General features: G+C 42.3%; 3 protein-coding genes across 4 annotated transcripts in view; 2 read left to right on the forward strand and 1 right to left on the reverse strand.

Moving 5' to 3' along the window:
* The window catches only part of CDS2 (CDP-diacylglycerol synthase 2), a 46,703-nt gene extending 45,002 nt beyond the window's left edge, over positions 1-1,701 (reverse strand). The window contains exon 1 of the mRNA XM_072943847.1: positions 1,335-1,701. Within this exon, the coding sequence (XP_072799948.1) occupies positions 1,335-1,391 (57 nt within the window). The 5' untranslated portion in view covers positions 1,392-1,701. The remainder of the gene's footprint in view (positions 1-1,334) is intronic.
* Positions 1,702-6,229: 4,528 nt separating this feature from the next.
* Positions 6,230-11,332, forward strand: PCNA (proliferating cell nuclear antigen). Its single transcript, XM_006207361.4, has 6 exons — positions 6,230-6,604; positions 7,848-7,945; positions 8,071-8,138; positions 8,856-9,050; positions 10,735-10,858; positions 10,943-11,332. Exons 1-6 carry the CDS (start codon positions 6,384-6,386, stop codon positions 11,020-11,022), a joined length of 786 nt encoding a protein of 261 aa, XP_006207423.1. The 5' UTR covers positions 6,230-6,383; the 3' UTR covers positions 11,023-11,332.
* Positions 11,333-12,780: 1,448 nt separating this feature from the next.
* On the forward strand, positions 12,781-22,724 carry TMEM230 (transmembrane protein 230). Of its 2 annotated transcripts, none has more exons than XM_006207360.4 (4): positions 12,781-12,896; positions 14,844-14,964; positions 16,316-16,438; positions 20,789-22,724. In XM_006207360.4, the coding sequence occupies exons 2-4, from the start codon at positions 14,866-14,868 to the stop codon at positions 20,927-20,929; spliced, it is 363 nt and encodes a 120-aa protein (XP_006207422.1). In that variant the 5' UTR covers positions 12,781-12,896; positions 14,844-14,865; the 3' UTR covers positions 20,930-22,724. The 2 variants fall into 2 exon arrangements, with proteins under 2 accessions (XP_006207422.1, XP_031530900.1); XM_031675040.2 differs by lacking the exon at positions 12,781-12,896 and adding an exon at positions 13,260-13,404.
* The last annotated feature ends 3,324 nt before the right edge of the window (positions 22,725-26,048 follow it).

The following is a 26,048-nucleotide window of genomic DNA, read 5'->3' on the forward strand; positions in this document are numbered from 1 at the left end:
TTTTCTCCACAACACATTTTAAAAATCAGTATGGAGAATTCTTCTTGGAAAGTGTTCACTCTCATAACACAACTACTTAAAGTCCCAGCATCTTTCACCCAAGACACTCCTCCTAGTATAATTGCTCTGTCGACACGCTGACACCAAATCTTGTGGGGTTTTTTTCCTTCCTTCCTTCCTAGTATCTCCCCAGTATTCCTTTCCTCCACTTGTCAAAAACAGTAAGCTACATAAACGGGTGCATGGGCCTGGCGTAGGGCAATGGGGATTGGTGGGAACAGCTGTTCTTCAGCCCTGCCAAACGTTAATCAGGTGGGAATGCGATAGCAGATCTTCCAATGATCCAACTGGAAATTCAGATTGTCGGGAGAAATGCGCCGGTTTCTAACGCAAGGTACGGACTAAAGAAAACATGGCAGCCCGCGAGTTAACCAGTCTCTTTCATTCCGGTCCAGACTCCCTCAGTCTATTCTGCACATCACTGTTAGATCAATTTACCAAATACACTACTCCTGACCACTGCTAACTCCAAGCTCCAAATACTACCACGACGCGTATGCTGTCATTCAACGTCCACAATCAAAGAACCACTCTTCACCTTCAACTCCCCTACACTAACCTTTCACTTCAGTCAAAGGAGTCTACACCCCTCCCTCACTCCTCAGCCCCCAAGCAGCTAAGTCCCGGCCAAGATGGCCTCTTTTATACCCTCCTCCTCTACCCCATCAACGCCCACATTTGAAGCAGGAAACAAGCCCACCTACTGGGAATATACCCTCCAACACCTACTGACGGCAGGAGTTAAGAGACTTCTCTGCTTAAGGCCAACAGATTTAACTTTTGAGAAGGGGTTTAAATTTCCTAACAGGCAAAAACGATGGCCTTGTCCTGACACATCTTCCCTCCTGCCACCCCATAACATTTTAAAGGAGAGCAGAGAGCCGAAGTCCTGCTCAGAGGAGTCTTTCCGGGGTCTCGACGTCTTCACACCCAGGAAGGCCTCGGGGAGGTGGAGGACTGGAGGGGGACCACCCAACCAGCCCTGCGAGGCAGGCGGACGTGCGCAACCCTCCGCGCCCTCTCTTCTGCACCCCGGAGATACCACCCCCGACGGGACCCCAAGAGCCCTGTCCCCGGGACCCCGACCTGCTGAACCCTGCTGCGCGCTTCGCTGGGGCCCCCGCACCCGAGGAGCCTCCGCGCCGACCAGGCCGGGTGCCGCCGGCGGCCTCGCCAAAGAGTCAGATGGCCAGACGACCCCTCTGTGCTCGACCCCCTACCGATGTCCCGGGGGCGCCGCTGTCTCGGCCGCGCCCACCCGATGCCGCCGCTACCTTGTCCTCCGGCGGCGCGTCCGGCTCGCGGGCCACCCTCTGCCTTAACTCTGTCATGCTGGAGACACCGGCGCTTCGTCACCCCGGGCGGGTAGCGCAGCCGCGGGGGCCGGCAGCTCAGTGCGAGCGCGCGCGGACTCCACTCGGCCAGCCCCGCCTCGCCGGAGCGGTGCGCAGTTCCGCGGCGGCTCGCTAGCCCACAGCAGCCCGGCCGTCAGCCCAGGAGCTTGGTCCCGCCCACTGCCGCCGCCGCCCTTTCACCCGGGCGGAGTCTGATCGGCCTCCAGCAGCCCCGGCCGGGCCCTTGCTCCTACTATCCGGAGGGCCCCGGAGTGAGCGCGCACGCGCACCGCCGCCATCTCGGCCCTGGAGATCCACCAATGGCGCGAATCCATCAGGCAGGCGGGCGGGGGGCGGGGCAGGCGGAGCGGAGTGTTAGGGAGTGCGTTGGGTGGCAGCATGGGTGGCGGGAGAAGGCGTGCTGTCCCGAGGGAGACTAGCCAATGGGAGCTCTGGCGCTGGCGCCCTGGGTCCTAGAGGTAACAGGTTGCTGTGGGCCGAGAGGCGGCGGCGGCGCCCAGGCTCCAGATTTCTCACCCATAGGGAACATAATTGTGAAAGGTCATATCTGAGTTAGTATCACATCAGTCCTCCTGGAAGGTCACCTGCTCGCTTTAAAACCCAGTCTAACATAAAGGAGGCTGGAGAACCAGTGTTTGTAGATCAGAGTTTCAGAACGCACAGTATGATTACTAGGGTAGATAACTCCTTACAGTTTAGCTGAAACCAACTTATTATCACTCTCAGCCCTCCCAAGCTAACGGAACCCAGACCAGGTACCATTCTGAAGTGAGTACTGTGGTGGATAGGGATCAGGTATTCAGACCTCTGGAAGTTACGCTAACAGATGTTTAGGCCAGCTTTAGGGCCTCTCCCTCAATTGTAGAAAGAAATTAAAAGTAACAAGTCTCCCCCCCACCTCCAGCCCAAAGAACTTTCTTCCTTTACGTTACCTTATATACGTCCTCCTCTATCCCTGATTTTTCTCTATTCCTCATTATAGCTCTTTCCTCAAGGGTCGTTTCTTCCAGGCTTTAGATTCTTGTATATGGTGACTTCTTTTCATTGCACTTCTTTATTGTGCAACTTCCATTATTTTATTCCATTATTACAGGTAAGTAGCATGAGATTTTTAGTCCCCCAAAGTGTGCAGGCCGGCTGTGAGCTCAGTATAAGTGGGCAGCTATTGCTATAATTATCATTCTATAATAAAAATATCTTCCACCTTCTAGATAATTTTAAAACTGCATGGTACAAATGACAAGAAAATTCTTCAGTTCCCTGAATACTGTTTTTCCTGTCTTAAGAGGGGAAGAACTGTCAATCAATTCTTTAATTTATTTAAAAAATTGTCCATAAACAACACACTTGATCTGCTCTTTCCTTGTCCTTTATATTGCCTTTCTAGTTTTTAGTGTGCCAAGTATTCTCAGATAGCTGAAACTTCTTATTGTTTAATTCAAAATGGAATTGAGAATGAGCCATGCAGAACTGTCAAACTTCTTAGAGTTTCAAAAATGCAAATCCTGCATGCCTACAAACTTATAGACCTATTAGATTATTAGACAGTCCATCTAAACTATAATGTCAATCTTCTGACACACCATAGGTCTTACTTTTTCAAACCAATAGTCTACATGGGGGTGCAGGTGGGTTTAAGCATAAATATTCATCAATTGATCATATATGCTGAAACAGTACTTTTCAGCCCTGATTATTTATTAGAATTACCCGAGGAGCTTTTGAAAATGCTAATGAAGGGCCCCTCCTAGACCAACCAAATAAGAATCTCTAGAGATGGAACCTAGAGGAAATAGGCTTTTTTGTTTTGGTTTCTTAAGCTCCCCAGGTGAGTCTAATGTGCAACCAAGATTGAGACTCACTTTCATATATGATATTGCCTGTAAAGAAATTTGCCAGAAATTATATTAAATAGTTTATAGCACTTTTCTCTCCCAACATGCATTCACATTTTCTGATCAACAATACATGTTTGATGAAGAAAGTGTGGAAAATACAGAAAAGCATAATAAAATATATTAAGACCATTTGTGGTAACAGCCACAGATAATTACTGTTAATATTTATATTATTGCCTTTTTATTCTATTTTCTGTGCACTTACACCCAGATAAAATATTTTAGAAAATTGGGATACTGTTGTTTATACTGTTTCACAATCTGACTTTTCTCTTTAACAATTTGATCATAATTTACTTCATTCATTCTTTGTCTCTCTGATTGGAATAGCATCTTTACCAGGTGTTAAAGTGATCCTCTTAAAACATAAATTGTCTCATGTCAAAGACCTTCTTTCATAACTTTCCCTTTCACTTATAGAGGGCTTGTAAAGTGCTATAAGATCTCACCCCTGCCTCTTTGCAACTTCACCTTACACCACTCTTCCCATTGTTCAGTCTATTCCAGACACATCCATCTTTGAGTTCTGTTATGTCAATTACATCTCAATAAAACTGAGGGAAAATACTTATTTTTTATTGGGGGAGAGAAATAGCTCAGTGATAGGGCACATGCTTAGCATGCAGCAGATCCTGGGTTCAATCCCCAGTACCTCCATTAAAAAAAAAAAAAGCTTTCCATTCTAAAACAAACTACTATCTGAACATGTTTAAAAAGAAACATGTTATTCTTTGCCTAGAATCCTCTTTATTGCATGTTCCAAAGAGCTGGCTTCTCTGGCAAAATGCTACTTTGCCTCAGAAAGTCCTCCTCTGACCACAGGTTATAACTATTCTTACGTCCTCATTTCAACTGATCAAATGCATTATGGGTAGCACATGGCTGGAGTTTAATTGCCATTTAAAATGACTTCAAATCAATAACACTTTGATTTGGCATTAAACTAAAATGTTATTATGTAAGCAGAAAGCACAGAAACAGAGTAGCAGAGTATACATTTGTTATTAGTGAAGCAAATGGTCCTCAATGGAGGAATCAACACATTCCACATTTTGCAAAAGAACTGAAACACTAAAGGGACCTAGAAAAGAAAATACCCATAAATAGATGAAACTGTTGTGTTATGATATTAAGATGTATGCAAAAGGATACTTGATCATACATAAAGCAAGAAAGTGCCAGTATCAAAATTTACAAATGGATAGCAGAGACTTGGAGAAAATTCGTGACAGCAGAGTAGCACTTTAAAGAATGCAGCATCATCCACACCCTTGACAATGGAGTATGATACATGGAAAAACAGCAGCATCAGTAACTCAGTGAGAAACTGAATGTAAAGTAATATTAGGAATGCCTTAACCAATACATATAGTGCATATTTATTATGTACAAGAGTGATATAAGATACAAATGTTTTTAAAAGGCTAAAAGTTCTTTCAATAATTACGAGTTTGACATTTTATTTTCTTTCTTGTGCTACATAAAATTATGGGGCATCTTACAACTAAATGTATCTTAAATTCAGTGAAACAGATACATCTAATAGAAATGCTAGAGAGAAGAGAGGAGGGAAAGGTAATTTTTGAAGCCGTAATTGTTGACAATATTCTAGACTTGATGAAATACATGAATCTTCTGATTCTGGAACACAGAATTCCCTGAACAGGATAAATAAAACTAAATCCATACCTAGATACATGGTAGAAAACTAAAGAATTCTACAAGGCCAAGGTAAAGTATTAGAAGCGACTAAAGAAAAATGCTGTAAACAAAGGTAGAAAGAAGCAATAAAGGGGGGATATTTATAATAACGAAATGATTAATATATAAAGTACTCCTTTTAATCAATAGGAAACAGAAAATATATTAATAGAAAAATGTGAACATGCAAAGGTCAAGAAATATATGAAGGATATCCAACCTGCACCAATTTTTAATATGCAAATTGAAACTTTCACACAAATGGACAAATGAGACTGCTAATATCTATAGTTTAAAAAAATGAGAAATGAGCATGCTTATAGTCTTAGCCAGAAGGTAAATTGCAAACTTTTATTAAGTCAACTTAATAACATTTATCAACGTTTTAATATGCATGCTCTTAGATCCAACACTACTACTGCAAGGAGTTGCCGAAATTACAATAAACTGGTAAGTGGGTTACATACGTAGGCTATTATGCCATCTTTTTAAGAGGTGCTGGTATAAAAAAGATGTACGAGTCATAAAATTAAACATACTTTATTAAGTACTTTGCAGAAGTGTTTACGGTGTAAACCCATTTTTTAATGTACATTTGCATAGGGGAAAAAAAGCTTAAAAAGTTTTATACGGTAAGCGATACCAGTCTGGTGTGTTTATGTGGTAAGAGGTGGTGGTGGGGAGCCAAGACAACTTCTTTATAAAACCATACTGTATACCTCCTTGTCGTTTGACTTTTAGAAGTGCCGCTATAGTAGCAAAAATAAAGTGCACATTTAAAGCAGCTATACTCTTTAGGTTACAAGATGGCTTTTTCTCCTAGTAGGTTGTATCTGCGTTTCACTTTCAGTTTCATGGCTGAAAATTTCCTACCCATCAAGCTGTTGAGGAGGCACTACAAAGCCATAGATCAACGACCCCCAGCCTGGGCTTGACCTTCACACTCGCCCGGACATGTCCATCGTCTAGGTTCCGGAACCTGACAAAAATGCTAAGTCCTCCCAGACGCCCACCAGCCGGCCCTCAGGAGGCTCAGCGTTCCTGCCCCGCCCCCACACCCACATCCTCCAATGGATGTTGGGTGTGGGGCGGGCTTTGTGCAGATCAGGAATACGATTGGCTCTGCGTCTTTCCGCCCAGACAGCGGGGCGGGGCAGCGTGGTGACGTCTCCACGAGGGGCGCGGGGCGTAGCGCGCTGTCTCTGACGCTGCTGTATTAAACGGCTGCAGGCGGCGCGAGCTGGTAGTGGGATTTCTCCGGCTTAGGCTATCGTAGCGGTCTTCCTCCGCTCGCTCCCATCCTCTGAAAGCTAAGCCGGCTACACCTTCTTCCTTCAGCTTGTACCCGCGTCCCTGCGACTCCGCCACCATGTTCGAGGCGCGCCTGGTCCAAGGTTCCATCCTGAAGAAGGTGCTGGAGGCACTTAAGGATCTCATCAACGAGGCCTGCTGGGACATCAGCTCGAGTGGTGTGAACCTGCAGAGCATGGACTCGTCCCATGTCTCCCTGGTGCAGCTCACTCTGCGCTCCGAGGGCTTCGACACGTACCGCTGCGACCGTAACTTGGCCATGGGCGTGAACCTCACCAGGTGAGCCCGGGAGCCGCGGAAAGCCGGGCCCTGACCCACCCCCGACCTGCGGCTCTTGGCGGGAGCGCCTCCGAGCCGGGCCCTCATTGGCTGGCGTGGGCCATCTGCGCCTTCTCATTGGCCTGCGGCGCCGGGGGGTGGGACTCACTGGAGCGCGCGGTTCAGAAAGCCCGCGCTGGCTGCAGCGCGAACCGGCTCTTTCCGCGCCAAAGTCACAAAGCGGGTGGTGGCGGGAAAATGACAGGCTTCCCCGCGGGGCCAGTAAAAGACTGTTGCAGAGCTCTTTGGGCCTTATGTGCAGGTGGCCTTGGATGAGAAACGTTGGTCCTAGTTGATTTATCGCTTTATGATGTTCCCCCTAGTTCTGCCACCCTATATAGGGACAATAGCTTATTTTATTTCTGCAGAGTTGAGATGAGCCCCCTAAGATCCTGGACTTGAAAATTTTATCCAGAGCAGTGGCTTTCAACTTTTTGACCACTACCTATCTTGTACATACACGTGTTTAAATCTTAAAGCTTTTGGGAAATACCTGTGCTACATGCATCGTGTTTTAATTGGTATGTTAGATGGTTTCTAAAGACCGTCGCTGCCCAGTAATTTACTCACCTACTAAGGGATTTGCAATTCGTAAAATACAGCTTTTTTATTTACATCCAGCGTAGTAGTGTGCGGGCTTTTTAGTTTAAATATAAATACCGCCAGATTGCATTCCAAAATGGCTGGACCGGCTTACACATCCTCTTGCAGTACGATTCCCTGACTCACTTATTCAGCAGGTGGTCTCATGGTTAGAACTGGTAACTCCCCAAAAACAAAACAAACAAACAAAAACAAAGCGTAAATACAGGACAGAAATAGACTCACAGACAGAGAATACAGACTTGTGGTTGCCAGGGGGATGGAGGGTGGGAAGGGATAGATTGGGATTTCAAAATGTAGAATAGATAAACAAGATTGTACTGCATAGCACAGGGAAATAAACACAAAATGTTATGATAACTCAAAGAGAAAAAAATGTGATAGCGTGTATATGTCCATGAATGACTGAAAAATTGTGCTAAACACTGGAATTTGACACAACATTGTAAATAAATCAATAAAAATGTTAAAAAAATAAAATGTTTTTAACTTTTTAGCAAAAAAAAAAAGAACTGGTAACTCCTTGTTTTAATTGCCTTCGAAATCTAATAATCTTGAGAAGATGGTGTCGGTTTTAAACCCTGTGTCTTCTGTGTTCCAGCATGTCGAAAATACTAAAATGTGCTGGCAATGAAGACATCATTACACTAAGGGCTGAAGATAATGCGGACACCTTGGCACTCGTATTTGAAGCTCCAAGTAAGTGACACCCTGCTACTGAGTTATGCTAGTGTCAGTATTTCCCAAAGCTAAGAGAAATTTAAGATAATGTTTTACGGTTTACCTTGTAGTTATTTTATTCTCCATTTGCTTTCTTTTGGTAGATCAAGAAAAGGTTTCAGACTATGAAATGAAGTTAATGGACTTAGATGTTGAACAGCTTGGAATTCCAGTGAGTATCAAAAGTTTCTGATTGAGCATACTGTACAGTCATAATAGTTACATTAGATATGTTAATATAATAATATAATTTAAAGCCTACTTCCTAACAACTTTTTTTTGCCTGCATGCTGATGCATGTTCCAAAGTGCAGTATTTAGACTGACATTTGTCATTTTATTAAACTACGGTATTGGTTTGAATTCATTGCTGCCAAGTACATATTTGCATTAACCTCCCTGCATCTTTTTTTTTTAATTCTAGAATAGTTGATTTTTATTAAGAGTAGACTTAAAAGCTATTTTAGCTGTTAAGTTTATCAGCATCAAAGGACAGAAGAGGTGTTCGGATGTTTAAAATGCCTAATATCATATCCTCTGGTTTTGGAAAGCATTAGGCCTGTTTGCATCACCATCCTTTGTAGGCCATATCCTTCTGTCCTTTTGATTTAGCCCTGTAGGGTGAGATTCTTGTTCCCTAAATAGTGCATTCACTGTTAAAGGTTTAAGTTCTAATTTGTTTTCTTAGTATGATTATTCTTAGACTTGTCTTATATCTGCATTTATTTTTTGAGTGGGTAGAGTGTGTTAAATTATACAATGAACGGATTTCAAAGTAATCAGAAAACCTTAAATTCTGAGGTCTTGTTTAGATGCTGAGTCTGCAGAAAGTGAGGGTGCCAAATCTTTTCATTTCCCGCAGTTGACCTTCAACTTTCTTTGTTTTATAGGAACAAGAGTATAGCTGTGTGGTAAAGATGCCTTCTGGTGAATTTGCACGCATATGCCGAGATCTCAGTCATATTGGAGATGCTGTTGTAATATCCTGTGCAAAAGATGGGGTGAAATTTTCTGCAAGTGGAGAACTTGGAAATGGAAATATTAAGTTGTCACAAACAAGTAATGTTGATAAGGAGGAGGAAGCTGTAAGTAGTTTTTAAGTAAACAGAATACTTTGAAGAGTAACAGATTATGTCTCAGTCTACTAACGCTTCAATAAGAAAATACCGTAGACTGAGTGGCTTATAAACAATGAAAACTTATTTCTCACAGTTCTGGAGACTGGGAAGCTGGCAGATTTGGTGTCTGACAAGGACCTTCTTGGTTCACAGACAGCAGCCTTCATGCCTGATGGAAGGGACAAGGGAGTTCTCTGGGATCTCTTTTATTAAGAGCACTAATTCCATTCATGAGGACTCTGCCTTGGTAACCAGAAGCACCTCCCAAAGGCCCCATCTCCAGTACCATCACATTGGGAATTTGGTTAGGGGAGGGGGTGGAGCACATTCAGTCTGTAGCAAGGTAACTGCTAAAATTAAAGAAAGCTCTAAAGAAAAATAGACAAAATTTGCATTTCAAAGTAACTAATTTGTGAGAACTGAAAGACATTGTTGAAATATGCAAGTAATTTATAAGTGCCACCAGCATGAATTTGTGAGAAGGGAATGCAAATTCAGTACATCCTTTATAAACTGCAGAAAAATGGGTTTGTATGTAAAACCCACACATAGACTAAGAGTAGGATAGGAAGCTAGGCATCTAACCATTAGCTTTCTGGAGGTATTTACTCTTTTTACCAAATAATGGAGCATAGGACAGCAACTAAACAGGAGGGTCTAGTTGGGGAGAAAAATCTAGCTATTACGAGCTTTTGTGGAATCCTTATATTAACTTTTAAATGAAGACTTTAGTGTGTGTGTACATGTATGTACATATCTCAAAAATCCAGGGCCTAATCCTTTTATCTTCTAAATTACATTTCACTTCCCTGCCAATCTTGACTTTTGTTCTTAATCTCAAACATTAGTTCATCCATAAATATTTTAATGTTATTTGTGGTATAAACATTTTATGACACGTAAGAAAATTATGATATTAAGGAATTTTTCAGTGTTCTACTTCCTTGGTTATTTGAATCAATATTGTAATAAGGTTCGTACATTGCAGTTCATTAATACACTCCTTAAATTTCTTTCAATCCATTGGTTCTCTCTCCAATTTCATTTTTCCCCTCTCCATTAAAATTGTTTGTTAAAAAAACTTAAGTCATTTGTCATCAAGTTCCCCAAAGTCTGCATTTTGTCTCCTATCCCCTATGTCAATTAATATGTTCCTCTACTCCATATTTTCTGGTAGATGCAGCTTAGATGCAGCTTTAGAAGCTGATGGTATTTAGGATGTTTTCTTTGTGTTGAGGGCCAGAGCACAAGAATATTTTATAGATGGTGATATGTAGTAGGAGGCATGAGGTATCTGGATATCTTAGGGATTTTTATCAGCCATAATAATTTTTGTCAGGATCATTAAATCATTAGGGTTTGCAGAATTGTAATACTAATGCATTTCATTCATTAGCTGATTTATTTATTAGAAATATTTCCATAAAGAGTTCTCATCACATAATTTAACCACCTGACATACAGTGTAAATAGGAAAGGCAGGCTAAGTACTTAAGCTTTTTCTTTGTTTACTAATCTTCAAAATTAGTTTCATAGCACCCTCCAAAGTAACCAATAAAAGGTTTTTTTCTGTGTTAGAAATACACATTAGAAACTAATGGGTTGCAGTTTCTTGATGATCTGCATTAAGATCTTTTGTTTTCTCCCTTAGGTTACCATAGAGATGAATGAGCCAGTTCAGCTAACTTTTGCACTGAGGTACCTAAACTTCTTTACAAAAGCCACTCCACTCTCTCCTACAGTAACACTCAGTATGTCTGCAGATGTACCCCTTGGTAAGATATTTTGTTGAATCTTGTTTTGTAGATAGTGTGTGTGGTACTTCTCAGTCATTTAACTATGTTCCTGTTTTCTTTCAGTTGTAGAGTATAAAATCGCTGATATGGGACATTTAAAGTACTATTTGGCTCCCAAGATCGAGGATGAAGAAGGATCTTAGGCATTCTTAAAATCCAAGAAAATAAGACTAAGCTCTTTGAGAACTGCTCCTAAGCTACCAGCACATACTTAAGTCTCTTCTTTGTACCTCTGAGTACATATGTAGATAACATTCTCTGTAAATAACCTTGTTTTTCCTCCATTCTCTACAGTTTGTTTAAAGAATAAAGTCCAAAGTCAAATATGGTCTTGTTAATCTAGAAGTACTTCTGCCTTACCTAGAAATACTCTTTATGATTTTTATAAACAAAAGGATTCTGACTCTAAATGCAGTTTTGTTTTCAGTTTAAATAAAAGTTATTTGAATTTCAGGCATCACAGGACAGTGCCTTCTTTTGGACCACAATGGTTGCAAGTATCCTAGGGAATTCACAGTTAAAGCAACTTTCATGTAAATGTTCTTATTTGCTCAGTCTAGAGCAGCTTGATACATGACATTAGATATAGCAATAAAAAGTATTCCAAACACAGCAGGTTACAAAATATTTTGGGGGGGTTCATTTGCCAAACTTACTCTAGTATCCTGACGAGCTCAAGAAATGAAAAGGAGAACAAATCTTACATATTTTATTATTTTGTCTTTTTTTTTTTAAATTAACACTTTACAGAAGCTTAATGTACCCAAAGTTTTGTGGGCTTTATAAGACTAGTATTGCTATAGAGCAGTGTTTTCTTTAGCCTAGAGAGCCTTGTACAGGAATCTTGGAAATTTTAATAGATCTGTGATAGAGCCCAAGAAATATGTGCAGATATAATTTCTCTAGTGTAAGTAGCCTTTCTTGGGACTTAATCCCTTAAAGGATGAAGATGGCTTAAATTCCATAGATGTTAGATTTAACCAAGAAAGTGAAAAGGCCCAGCTGTTGTGAAAGATTTAAACGTTCCAAGTAATAGTGCTACAAGGTCACAAATTGACATGCTGCATATCGAGAATTGCTTTATTGTAGTCCTTTTTCTCACTGTATTTTGTTTGGTAGGTTAAATGACTGGTTTCTGTGTTGTACTCTAGTGAGTTACAATTAGTGGACGGCAGAATTCATGCCTGGGGTAGGAATATCGGCTGCAAAGCAGCCTGATGTAAGTTTTTTGAGTGATGGAAAAATTTTACCTACACTGTGGTGGTGGTTCCAATACTATGCATTTGTCAAAACTAATCCAGTTGTACTTTGTTGTATGTAAGTTATGCTTTAATAAACCTTGACCTTTTAAAAGGCTTTACGTGTTGAAAAATGTCCCTTGTGGGTAGGCCTCTTACACGGGCGAGGCCTGATGACACGGAGCGGAAACAAGCAAGAATGTGGGACTACAGGAGAACAGTATGGTATAGGGTCGTAGAGACGGTGGTGCCCCCCTAGGAGAGGCTACTGCCCTGGTCATAGGGACACTGGACAGCTCAGGTCTTCCAGAAGCTTCGCAGGCTCGGCTTCCGCCTCCTGCGGGCGCCACTGCGCTCCCTGCACTGCTCGAAGGGTCTGAAAAACAACGTAGCTCACTAGTCCCGGGCCCGACTGTGACCCAGGCGGTCCGGCTTCCTAGGCACCCGCCCGCCTAGGCGGAGGTAGTCGGCCGCCTGCCTAGACTGCGGCGCCTCCCGAAACTTCAGGGCACGCGTTCCAACCGCGTAGTCCTAAGGCCCCGACGCCGTAAAGCTGGCCGCTCGCACGATCACCGTTGAAACGTGACGGAGAGCGTAACGGGACGGTGTCGCTCCCGGTGACGCCACGTCCGGCGCGCCGCCTTCCGGCACGCCATTTCCGGCGTCCGCCGGATGGGGGTGGGGCGGCAGTTGGGGGAGGCGGGCCATGAGGCTTCCGGCGCGCCTGCTGCCAACCGGGAGCAAGCTGTCGGTTCGCGGGCGGCCTGGCCGGGGCTCCGGTAAGGCGTTCGTGCGGCGGGGCGAGAGCGGAAGCGCCCGCCTTCAGGCTCGCGACGCGGCCCAGAGAGCTCTCCCCGCGGAGCTCAAGCCCCGAGTCTTGGGTGTGGAGTGCTCGCCCGCCCGGGGCACGGCTGGCCTCTTTCCAGAAACGGGCTTTTGCTTTCAGTCTAAATTCGCATCGGTTTTTATTTCTCTTCCCGGCTAGGTCTGCAGGCGGGCAAGGAGATTGTGTGGCGGCACGTAGTGCCAGGCGCTGTGCTTTGCTGATGCTTTAAAAATTCTTGCAACATTCAAATGCTGAGGAAATTTAGGGGTTGCGGTGAAACTGGTTAAAAAAAAAAAAAGCCTGTTGGGAGCTTAGACTGGTACTTAGAAAACATCGGTTTACATTTTTCCTTTACTCTTGTAGAATTCTTACTGTTTGCCACCAATAAGCATTCGTCTCCTCTTTCTCTCACGCTCTGCGCTTTTTGGTGGTCTGATGCGGTGTGAATAGTTACTGACAGAGTACGTAAACTTTAAACTTTTTTTTAAAGACTAATACAAATTAGAAGTGATTAAATGCCCTCAAAACCCCACATATTGTTAGTTCGGACTTTAAAGTTTATAGAATTAAATTTAGATTCTCTTGTAATTAGGATCGCAGCATTTAAAAACCTAGTAGTATTTGCCTCAGTTTGATCTAACCCTTTCAGAAAAACATATGTTAGCTTACCCTTATTTTTTCAGTACTTGAATTCTGGGGCCAGTATATAGTTACTAAGAAGGGGCGTGACCATTTAGCCCCAGTACCTTCATAATGCTAATTAATTTAGATTGACTGCAGGCCACTTAAAACAGCTCATTCGGTATTAGGTATATATAAAGCACTTAAAACAGTACCTGTCACCTTTAGCACTAGGTAGGTTAACTGCCATTGTAATGGTGATGATTACTTGCAAAATGTCATGCCAGAGGAAGGCTAGTCCTTATTTTTGTTTTTTTATGTTACTGTCATTGAAATACTTCATTTTCTTTTTAAAGATATGTTTCGCTTTTAGAAATCAAATAGCTTCACAATCAAAATAGATTTACTTCTTTCATTGGTATAACTTTGTAATTTTATGGAAGAAAAGTACACAAATTACAAATGTTTTTCAATTTAAATATTAATGTTTTTTAATGTTACCATCTTTTACACCGGTGTCATGATGACCATGATTTCATTGCTGGAGTCAGCTTTGAATATTTTGAACAAAAACCAGATTTTATTCAGGTTTTTGTTTGTTTGCTTGTTTGTTTTTAATGTAGCTGTAGAAGTAACCTGGAAAGTGAGATCACTACTTTCAGTGCTTGGGGAGGAGCAGAGAGACAGGCAAATCAGAGGGCACTGTGTACAGTACTGGTAGCCAGTAGCGTATCCACATTTACAACAAGAAGCTTTATAGATCAGTATTAAAAGGGAAATAGAGGGAAAATCACAGGGAAATAGGCAAAATACGTATGTAAATGTATTCCATTCCCTACCCTCCCTCCTCTCTCCCTGGCAAATAAGAGAATCATTTGAGTATATACTCCTCTTGCTGTTTCTGGTAGCAAGGACAGGGGACAAGCAATACTATAGCAGAATGGCTAAAAAAATGGACTTTGATGTCAGGTGGACTTAAGTCACCACTTTCACCTACTGTCTGTGTGACTTTGGAAAAATTAGGAGGCAGAGAAACATTGGTGGCAAAATAAACATAAGATCTGTTTCTTGGCAAATGTCTTGACTCTCATTCTACTAGGACAAACCAGAGTAGATAAATAATGACAGTGTTTTCACTTTGTCAGAGGAATGCCAGGTTCTAAGAATAGCAGAGCCTAAATTGCCAGTTGCTCGTGTGACATTGCAGCCCGTAATTCCAATACCTATAGCAGACACATTGTTGTCTCCTGCAGAGAATAATGCTTTTCCTTGTTTTCAGGCTGTAGCTGTGTCAGCGTGTTATGATGCCATCTCGTACCAACCTGGCTACTGGAATCCCCAGTAGTAAAGTGAAATACTCAAGGCTCTCCAGCACAGACGATGGCTACATTGACCTTCAGGTAAATGCAGAAGGGAGCTGATAAGATTGACTGGCTCTGCTTCTGCTGAGTTAGCAGGTAGACCTTCCAGGTGGAGGTTTTGCTAACTGTCCCTAAGGATTAGAGGGAGCTGCAAGAAAGAAACTCATCTCTGAGATTCTTTCAGCTATAGCCTGCAGAAGAAGGGACTGTGGCAGAGCAGTTATGAACCAATGTAAATATTGTCCATTTCTAAGAAATTTTAGTTGTAAAATGCCAGAGTCCAGTAGTTGCAAATTTCATTGAGTTTATCTGAAAATAATCAGGTTGCGTTTTGCTAAGTAGAATTTTTTTAAGGACTGTGTCGTTGGTTTGTTTACACTTTAGTCAAAACCAGTTCATCTTTTAAGGGAGAAACTAACTGCTAAAGCCAGCAGATTGTGGGAGTCTTCCTTCTTTCCTGATGTCATGAGATCCAATTTATTAAAGGTATTCTTTATGGCAAACAGTAAGTAAGACAGAATATTAAGTTTGTGTACTGCCCTCATCATTGTTTATAAACTACTTCATTGCATATAAGATACTAGCATCCCCTTTGCCCACTTCCCCTTAGAATAGAATAGTTTAGGTGGAACCAGGACCAAGGAGGAAATAGCAGGAACCCATCCTTTTAAATATAAACAGATCAATTATTGTTTGACTTTTTGGATCCACACTTGAAGGAGAGAGTTTTTCTTTTTCTTTCTTTTTTTTTTTTTCTTTTTTTTTTTTTAAGTATATCTCGGAAGCTTCCAGCCAGTTAGGTCAGATACAACATGAGCCAAACCTTAGTAATCTGTCTCTGAATCTTAGCCTTGAATTGAACTTGTTAATAAGGAGGTTACTTGCCCTGCGGGGCAGGCAACTAACGCTTTAGAAAAAGTTGTTTCTAAAACATTTGACTGCATTCTGACTTAGCTTTGAATGCCAGAAGTCATTTATTTTCTTTCTTACTTTTCCACAGCGAGATACTCACTCTTCATCCCCATGGATTAGCCTTCCATGTGCCAAGCACATAATAAGCACGTGTAATTAATGAATGACCAAAGTGCCTTTTGTTTTTGTAAGAAGATAGCTTTTTTATGGTACAATGAATGGTCTGTGGAATGAGACTAGAACTAGAAAGAGTAACACTCTGCTGGGACTCCCTCGAGTGACCGTTCGCGCAGTTTAACTGGAGCGTCAGCTACTGCCTGTGCTTTTTCCTTCTCCCCCAGAGCTACGCTGGATAGTAGGACTTACTTCAAGACACACGAGACATCCAGATTGGTTCTTCTTATCCTCCCCGTTTTAAAGTGTCTAAGCCCTGGTGTATTCATAATGCTCTTCCTTGTCTTTTTTGTTTCTCTTCCAGTTTAAGAAAAGCCCCCCTAAGATCCCATACAAGGCCATTGCACTTGCTACAGTGCTGTTTTTGATTGGCACCTTTCTCATTATCATAGGCTCCCTCCTGCTGGCGGGCTATATCAGCAAAGGGGTAAGTGGAGGGGCTGGTGGGAAAGCCATGAGATGTTTAAAATGTGAGCCAGGACTCTATTGTTTTACATTCATATCTGGTACAGCAGATTCCAGCAGGAAAGAGAAAGGGATTTTCTTTTGGATTTTATTCTCTGATAATAAGGTGTGTTTCTTTCTTTGAGCCACAACGGATTCTCCCACAGTTCCTGTAAGGTGGGTATGGCTGGTAGGCACATTTTTCCCTCTGGATATGGGGCAATTTTCCTACCATCATAGTTTGGAACAGCAAGGCTGAGCCTGGCATTAAAGACTCTTGACTGACGAAGGCCACAACTAGAGTAGAATGCTGCTTGCTGTTACATCTTTGCAGTACCTCAGACGTACTGCTGTAGTCAGTGCTTGAGGAGAAACGGTGAGGGTTGTATATAGGTCTGGGGCTGCTGACCAAGCCAGGAGTTTGGCTTATGGATCAGATATTTCATAAATTAGATTTGGTCAGAGTTTCTTTTGAGCTTCAATATGATACCTTAGAAACCTAAAGTGGTTTTTGGTGGTTCTTTCTCTTGGATTGTATACAGTTGCTTCTACAAAGCATCTAAGTTGCTGTTAAACTAATATTGATGGTAATTCACATCCATTCTTCAGTGCAAACCAAGCCAGGGAATGATGGTCATAATTGCTCTGCGGAAGGAACACAGCCAGGAGCTAAAACTATGGGCATTATCGCTGGAATTGTAAATAGTAGCATTGTCACAATAAAATGGCTGCTTTTAGAAGTGTATCTAATTTGCCTTAGGTCCTTAGCTATAAATAAATTATGTGGCTGCCAGATGCTTACTTGGGGCAGTTTAAGCTTGACCGTCTAACTTCAGGACTGTGCCTTCAGTCAAGTTTCATTGCAGCATGCAGTGCTAACTCTGGGGGCAGGAGCAGGGGTCTATTCGTGATGTAAAAATTGAGAATAGAGGTGAAATCCACATGCAACAAATATCACTTCACCTTGCGTGGTTTATCAAAGACTACTTTAGAAATAAGGATAAAGGTATTAATTAAGAAAATCACTTATTAGGTTTTTTAGTTTTTGACTTTTTTTTGTGGAACTACAAGATTTTTATTTAAAAAAATTTTTTTTCTTTCCATTATGGTTTATTACAAGATACTGAATATAGTTCTGTGCTATGCAGTAGGTCCTTGTTGTTTATCTGGGTTTTTTTAACTTTTTTGATTGATTTACAGTCATTTTACAATATTGTGTCAAATTCCAGTGTAGAGCACAATTTTTCAGTTATACATGAATATACATATATTCATTGTCACATTTTTCTTCACTGTGAGCTAGTTTTTCACTTTTTATTGCAGATGTTTCAAAACAGTAGGTGCAATAATTTAATGAACCCCTGCCACGTGTACCCCACGGAGCATCAACAGTTATGTTTTCTTTCATCTATACCCCCAACTTTTTTTCTGGTAAACTAAAGAAAATACCAGATTTGCATTTGCTGATAAATTCATAAGTGTGCATCCTCAGTATGCATCTCTAACAGTTTTTACATAAATCTTGGGGTGCTAGCTTAATATCATTTATCTTGTTTTTCTGTTTTTCATATATCTGGCAAACTGTTAGATTTAGGGACTTGCTTAGATCTACTTTAGTTTTATTTTAGAAAGAATATTTCGTAGGGGTTGCTGTGTAATTGCTATTGCACATTGGTTCTCAAACTTCAGTGTCTGTCAGCATCACCTGGCAGACGTGTTCCCACACAAGTTCCCTGACCCTAGTCCCAGAGGCTCCAGTTTTGTAGGTCTAGGGTTGAGCACAAGAATTTGCATTTCTGACAAGTTCCCAGGTGATGAAGGTGATGATAGTGGTCCAAGGACCACACTTTGAGAACCATTGCTATATAGCATTACATTAGGAGGCACATAATGGTTGTCTAAATTTTTATTTGATATTAAGATTGATTACTGGGTTCACATGTCTTCAGTCTAATTCATTCATTAAGGACTTATGCCCCATTACCCTTTGCACTGATGAGTCCAGTTCTAACATTTTCTGCATTTATCAGCTAAAATTCTTCTAGAACTTTCTCAAATCCACTATTTGGCTACCCTGAAATGCAATGTGTATAGTGAAGGTAGGAAAAATGTTTGATGATTTCTCTTTAATTATCAACTTTTATGAAATTATACCTAGCAACCTCGAAAGGTGACCATAGAATTGCTAGTGTCACTGTAAGCTTATCACCTTTTTACATACTTGTGTTCCAGTCAACTGCAGTCTGTATTCTTTTTAATATATAAATTGTCCCATATTTGCTCAGCAGGAGCCTCTTCAAGTTACTCCTGTGTCTTTTAAAGCTGACCCAGGTAGCTTTTAACAGCTTTCTTGCTCAGCAAGTTATCCCAGGCCCAGCTATAGATTTCCTGTCCCCCCAACTTGTAAATAGCCATTTCTCTAAGGAGCCCTGGTTTCTTTATGGGAGATAGACTTAGAGATCACAAACTGGACATTAATCTTTCTCATTGCTATTGGGTTTCATTGTTCCTAGGCCTTTTCAGTGACAGAATTAGGAAATAGGTATCTTAGAAAACAAAGGAAAATCATATTGTATAGATACAATAGCATATAGATGTAGTATAATATATAGATATTTGCCATGCAAATTTAAGACTAGAGTTTGAACTTAATTTCTTCGATTTTAGGTATGTATATCTCTTGTAATGATATTGATATAGTTACTTACATCCCTTATTCTACATTATACGTATAATAGTTTCAAAATAACAGCAGAGTTAATGCTAAGTAAAAGAAGGCTGAATGTACTGTATGTTTCCTTTGCAATTCTTTTAACCCTTGGAATCTATCCCACTAGGGATGTACAGTTGAAATCCTGCAAAAAGTGGAAGAAGCAGAAAAGTAGAAAATATAAAATAAGATGATAGAAAAAGTACTGAGCATGTTAATTGTGAGAGTTGTAGACTTTATTCTTTTTAATGCTCAGGTAGTGCCCTTCAAGTTCTCTTCCCTCGGTTTTAAGCTTGCGTTCACTGAGTCATATGTGCCAGCTGGGACTACTTGCTTTACGTGTGTCACCTCATTTAGTTTTCACTAGAACCATATGAGGGAAATAATCCTATTTCCGTTTCTGAATGAAACAGCCAAACTTATATTGATCAAATAGCCTATCAATATACATTGTGTAAATAGCCCTGTTAAAAGAAGATTTTTTAGATTAGGTGCATGTCTTTAGGGAAATCTTCCTAAGCTTAAAAACAACGGGAAAAATCACAAAGAACAAGAAGAATAAATTTAACTGTATAAACATTTAAAACTGCACCTACACAGGAGAGGCAAAGCAGTTTCATAAAGGTGAATCCATTCATTTAGCAGATTTATTAAGCCTCTATTATATGTTGGACACAGCCGGGGATAACAAGGATGAACAAAGTCCCTGCCCTCATGGAACACCCCCAAAAGTTGAAGCCCTATTAATAAAGAAACTAAATACCATTCCTCCCTCTCTGACCTATGAATTGTGCTTGTGGGAATGAACATATCCTAAGAAAATAACCTGGAAGACCAGGCAAAACACTGAAGTTTATTGTGGTATTCTTTGCAGTTACAAAAAGGTATCCAGCTATCTGGGGCCTGGTTAAGTAAAATTGTAACATCCATTATCGCGGAATGTCACATGTCATAGCTGACATACAACATTTTATTGGTTTCAGGTGTACAGCAGGATTTGGTATTTGTATATTTTGGGAAATGATCACCACAATAAGTCTATTTAACATCTGTTACCACAAATAGCTGTATTTTTTTTCTTGTGATGAGAATTTTTAAGATCTACTCTCTCAGCAACTTTCACGTATATAATACAGTATTATTAACTACAGACACCATGCTGTACGTATACCCCTAGGACTTAGTTATTTTATACGTGGAAGTTTGTACCTTTTGACCACCTTTTCACCCATTTCACCTACCTCCCTTTGTCCCCCCAGTTAAGAGCTTTTAGTAGTATTTTGGCAATTGTTTGTTGTAATTGCCAAATTTGTCCCAAATTTTTGTCTCAGAAACAGAGTATGGTGTATTCACAACTAAAAACTTCAAAGGAGTGGAAGGAAATAAGCCAAAATATCTATGGATGAACATGGGTAATTTCTCTAATTTTTTGTACTTTGCAGTTTTTCTGCAATTGATAAGGAGGAAAAGAGACATAAACCTTTCCCCTTGGTAGTGTACCACCCAAAGAAAATGCTCTGAAAAGTGTAAAATAACTGATCTTTGGATTGGACCCTTGCTTTATTTTATTCTAAAATGTGTAACTTGCATGGAACTGATGGGCTTTCCTCCTTCTGCCACCAGGGGGCAGACCGAGCCGTTCCTGTCCTGATCATTGGCATCCTGGTGTTCCTGCCAGGATTTTACCACCTGCGCATCGCCTACTACGCATCCAAAGGCTACCGGGGTTACTCCTACGATGACATTCCAGACTTTGATGACTAGCACCCACCTCAGTCCTGACGAGAAGAGTCACAGATGGGACCGAGCCCAGCTTTAAGACACTGAGCAGAAACTATGGCTATGGGCTGAAGAGCTCTGCAATTGCAGATGTTTAACAAAACCGTGGCCAGATTATATGGGTCCATCCTAAAGATGTTAACTGAGCTGACAACCAGCTCATTAGGACAGTCTCCCTTTTTCATCTCTTGGCCCTGGCAAAAACCCCTGACAAGTTTTCCCACATGACTGTGTATCATGGAAGAGTAGCAGTGTGAATTGTATGGAAAAGTGGGAGGTTTTCCTCTAGTGGAAAGTGTTGCTGCCACCACCCTTTTTAGAGCTGAGCATTTCTTTTAACTAGTCCTCATTGCCAATATGTTCTTGTGGCAAATGGAAGAATGCAGTATGTCAGGTTTCTTATTAGTAAGTAATTTATTTTGAAAGTCTCTAAGTGTCTTATCCCCATACTCGCCTCTCACTTTGTGTTCTAGTGGAAGACCTTGGCAAGATCAATATCAGTGTGAGTGCATCTGTAATGTTTTTTACTTGCTTATTAACAGCAACCAGGAAGTTTTTTCAACCCTCAGAGCAAGTTTTCAAAATGTAAACACTTTCTCTGTTCACAAATCCTTGGCCAGCTCTGATCTGGTAAAGTGATAGGTTGGCCAGCATATAATTTGGATCATTCTGTCCTTTGTAGATGAAGATGTTCTGTAGATCATGCCTTTAAGGACTGGACTTTTGGCTGTTTCCTAAGGAAAAATGTAGATAAGCAGTTATTAGAGTTTATAAACCCATTGTTAGCACCTTGTGTTATGATGCCATTCTGTTGAAGGCCGTAAGAATTGGCCCAGATCTCTAGAGGACTAGACTGCTTTAGTTTGATTTTGTTCCCTAGCTTGCAAAAAGTGATTTATATTCAAAGGAAATTAAAATGTCAAAATCTAAATGCTAGACTTAAAAGTTAACTTTAAACATATTTCAGAAAACAGTTTAATGATTATATGATATCTTTGATCCTAATACCCAGGGCTTCCTTTGTTTTTAGATAACTGGCATTGTGTGCCAGACTGCTTTCCAGTCATTCTTTTACTCTGAAGTTACGGACTTGACCGACTAGAAGTCTGGAAGTGCCATCAGCTGAGGTTTGGAGGGCCGTGGGTAGAGCTAGGTTATAGGGGAAGATGAGCTCAGCTTTGGATATGTTAAATTTTGGATGTCTACTTGCTGGCCAAGTGGAGATGTTGAGTCGGCAATTGAAGTGTGCAGTTTTGGAGTTCAGAAACGGAGTCAAGGCTATAGTTAGAAATTTGGGAGTCAGTGTTGGGCCAATATCTAAGAGCCATGGAACTGGATGAGATCACCTATGGAGTGAGAACATATGGGGAAAAAACTAGGCTAGGACTCAGGCAATGAGAGACAGACAGGGGGCACCTGAAGCAGCCTCCAAGATGAGGTGCATTTTACAATGGAAAGGTAGGCAGGGAGTCCAGTCTTCTAATTAAAGTTCTTAGGTTTTGGCAGTGAAAATATGAGGAAATACATAACGCTTTATCCTGGGCAGTGTTGCAAAGCTCAGACCAGAAAGTTTTGGCCAAACCAAATATTTGATCCTTTTTATAAGGGTAATGAGGCTACCAGTAAGGGGGGAGAAATCCAAATGCAGTGGTAGAGGGGAGTAAAAGGCCCGGTCCCCAACCTTGTCTAAGTTTCTCGTGTACCCTTCTAGAAGTGTTCTAAGCACATGTCTATATCCTTAAAAAAAAGAAAAAGAAAAAGAAACCTCAGACTCCCATGATACAGTTTTGTAATTTTTTTCCCACTTGTTCTATGCATCTTTACCATATCCATGGGGATCAGCCACATTCTCTTTAACATACATCATGTGAGCAGTTTTCCACGGATAGTTGTGCCTGTAGTTACAAGGTCCTACGAACAGAGACCATGAAAGTCAGGCTCCTGGAGCAGGAACTGCCTCTTGGGTGTTCCCTGGGGAATGGCCCTTGCTCTTCTATTGGAACATAATCTCATTCTAGTTGGGATTGCTACCCTTTTGTGTAAGTATTGTTTATTAAGTCAGAATCAGACTCCTTGTAACTATGCTCTGACGGCAACTGTGTGTTCTGGTGCTTTACAGAAAACATCTAACCTCCATAACAGCAGTGAATGTTCCTGGGACCCTTTGCCAGATGTTGTGCCAAGCGCTTTTATTACATACTCTATTTCATTTTAATCCTTGGAAAAATCTTGAGTTGGGTAGGATTCTTAGGTTATAGGTTATTTGGGACTTATGTTTAGGCCAATCCTGAATTTCCCTTGCCAAGTGTGAAAGTCAAATGCCTTTAGGGGCTGGATATGTAAAGAAATGGAGGGCAGAGAGATGGACAGGATTATTGAGGTCAATTGTCGAATGTGTATTTTACCTAAAAGCAGCCTCTTCATCCCTTTTAAAGTGTTGGCCAAACCATGTGCCCTAGCTGTATGAGGCTTCCCTTATTTGCAACAAGGATTGGCTCTCATTAGTCATTTCCAGCATCCTCCCCAGTTGCATCAGCTGCTCCACATATAATGGCAGTTTCAGGCCGGTTCCCTCCAGATAAGCTTCACCTGGTCATTGTGCCAGGTGCATGTTGATTACTTCCTTTCTGTCAATTGTCAGGTGCTGAGGGTAGAGTAGAAAAAGAGGGTTTAGTCAATGAGGAGCAGAGGTTGCCAACTAGTGGCCACAGGTGTTGGCCAGAATTTTGTTTTAAAAATGGAAAAGTTTACATGATCTGGATTTGGGGCTTTTAAAAAAAAAAGAATGAATAGATTTTTCTTACTGAGTAACCGCAATCAACTTGAGCAAAATAGTGTTGCAGCAGCTTTGAGCAGAATTCACCAGTTCACTGTAGTTCCCGCCACTGGTTGGTTACTTTTGTACCAAATCTGCTAGTTTTCTTCATAAAGGGCAAAGAATGTGTCCCACAAATTCTAGCACAGTGCTGGTGGGCATTTAGGTTTATTGAATGAAGAACCAAAGTCAAGAGTGCATTTCTGTCCCGGGTCAGGATGTTCCTTTGAGGCTGGTACCATTTGATTCAGACTTTCCTAAATGACCCTGTGCCAGCTGCTCTTTGGACAGCTCCTCTTTTGGTGCTATCTGTGAGTCAGGTCTCTGCCCGGCACCCTCTGCTCGGGCTAATGAGCCCAGTTCACAGCCACCTGCAAGTCCCTTCCTCCAGGGTCGCGCGTGTCCCTGCCGGCTGGCACAGAAGCGCCTCCTGTTACTGGTGCGGTGAGGGAAGCTGGTATGGGATGAGCACAGCCTTGAGTTTCTGCTGACCAAAGGATCGTAAGCCATATCAGCTCACCTTAGTCGCCTTGCCCTGCCATCTAATTTCCTATCCAGAGGCCTCTCCTAAATACGGTCCCACTGGCTTGTGGTCTCACGGTGTGAAGTCCACTCAGGGTTTAGTGCCCGGGTGGAAAGGGCACACACAGTCTTCCTTGCTGTAAGGTATTGTGCAACTTACCTCTGAAGCCCCAGTTTCCTTACCTCCTAAAGTGAAGATAACCACTTCCTACCCCGAAGGGTAATTGTGAGGATTAAATGAAACAATCTGAGAGGGTGCTTTGTGTAGAGCCTGGCTTCCAGGAAGGGAAGCTGCTGTTTGAGAGAATGAAGAAGCTCACTGTTTTGGCTTGAGGGCGTCTTGCCTGGGGCGAGGCTATAGAGGAGGGATGAGGGCCCATGTTGGATCCCTGGGGCCAGCCTGAAGAACTTGCAGTTCCCTGAAGGGACGACCCCAGAGCCTGGGCAGGAGGCAGCACAGCAGGTGGCCTCGCCCAGGCCCAGCTCCCTTCCCTGACCGCTGCCTGTGGGACGGGGTGAGGAGGCCTCCAGCCCCTGGCCCTCCTCCAGCACGCAGCTGCTTCAGTCCTACTCTGGAACAAGATGGAAAGGAAGAGGACCAAAGCCCCCCACTGTAGCCAACACGTGGGCCACCAGAGACCCCTGCAGGGAAGGCCCCGCAGGGAAGGCGGTGGATGACACAGGAAGATGGGATGATACAGCTGGAGCACCCTCAGACTGCCTCTCCCTGGAGCTTGGTCCCTGTTTTCACCTCTCCCTCCCTGCACTTCCCTTCTCAGCCTTACCCTTGGACATTCAAGGGTGGGCTGTGGACCAGCAGCATCAGCATCCTCCTGGAGCTTGTTGGGTGCACAGAATCTTGGGCCTGCTCAGACTCCTAAATCAGAACCTGCGTCTTAACTAGACCCCCAGGGGCTCCATTGCCTGTCAGTGTTGGAGCAGCGCTGATCTGGGGTGCCTCGTGCCTCCCAGTCCATTTCCTCACTTTAGGACTGGACCTCCTCTGGTAGTGCGGGTGGCCAGGGGTGGGGAGCACCCAGAAGTCTGGCCCCTCCTTCTCCACCCACCATTATTCTCCAGCTAAAACGGTAATCCCCAAGGTCTTGACGCTTCATACCAGTGGTACAGAAATATTGAAGGAAGCTTTGTGAAGATTCTTTTTTTGTGCGTGTGTGAGTAGTGAGAAGTCCTACAGGTGGGGAAGGTCTGTGGCGGAAGTGGAAGCACGCCTTGGTGCTCTGAAGGCCGGGGGAAGGGACAATGTGTACTTTATGGCCCAGTGAGAGGCAGGATGTTTTCTCTTGGTTTCTGTGGGAGACAGAGAGAGTGGCTCAGGAACTGACCCTGAACCCTGAGGGTGCTGGCTTTCCTCCCTGTCCCTGTGGGTCTCTGATGCCTCCAATCTTTCATTCCTGTCACTAACTTGAGAAGATTCAACTAGAAAATGTTCCAGGCTAGGGGATAAAGGTTCTTGGCTAAGATGCTAATGCTTCAAAAGGTTTTTCTCTAGGATTGATACCTATCAGGTTTGCTCTGAGGTCACTCACAGGACCACTGTGTCCCTACAACTGAAAAGATGGCATCAGTGGAATCACCAACACAGCCTAGGAGAGTCTGTGGCCTGGCAGAGTTGAGATGACTCACCCCACTGGGAGGAATGACCTTCCAGGCCTCCCATTTCCTCCACGTAGTTGTGTCACTTTGGCTGAATCGATATTCATTGTTGACATTACTAAGAATATATAAACCTTCACAGCTCAGCCGGGA

Source organism: Vicugna pacos, chromosome 19, assembly GCF_048564905.1.
Source record: "Vicugna pacos chromosome 19, VicPac4, whole genome shotgun sequence".
NCBI lineage: Eukaryota > Metazoa > Chordata > Mammalia > Artiodactyla > Camelidae > Vicugna > Vicugna pacos.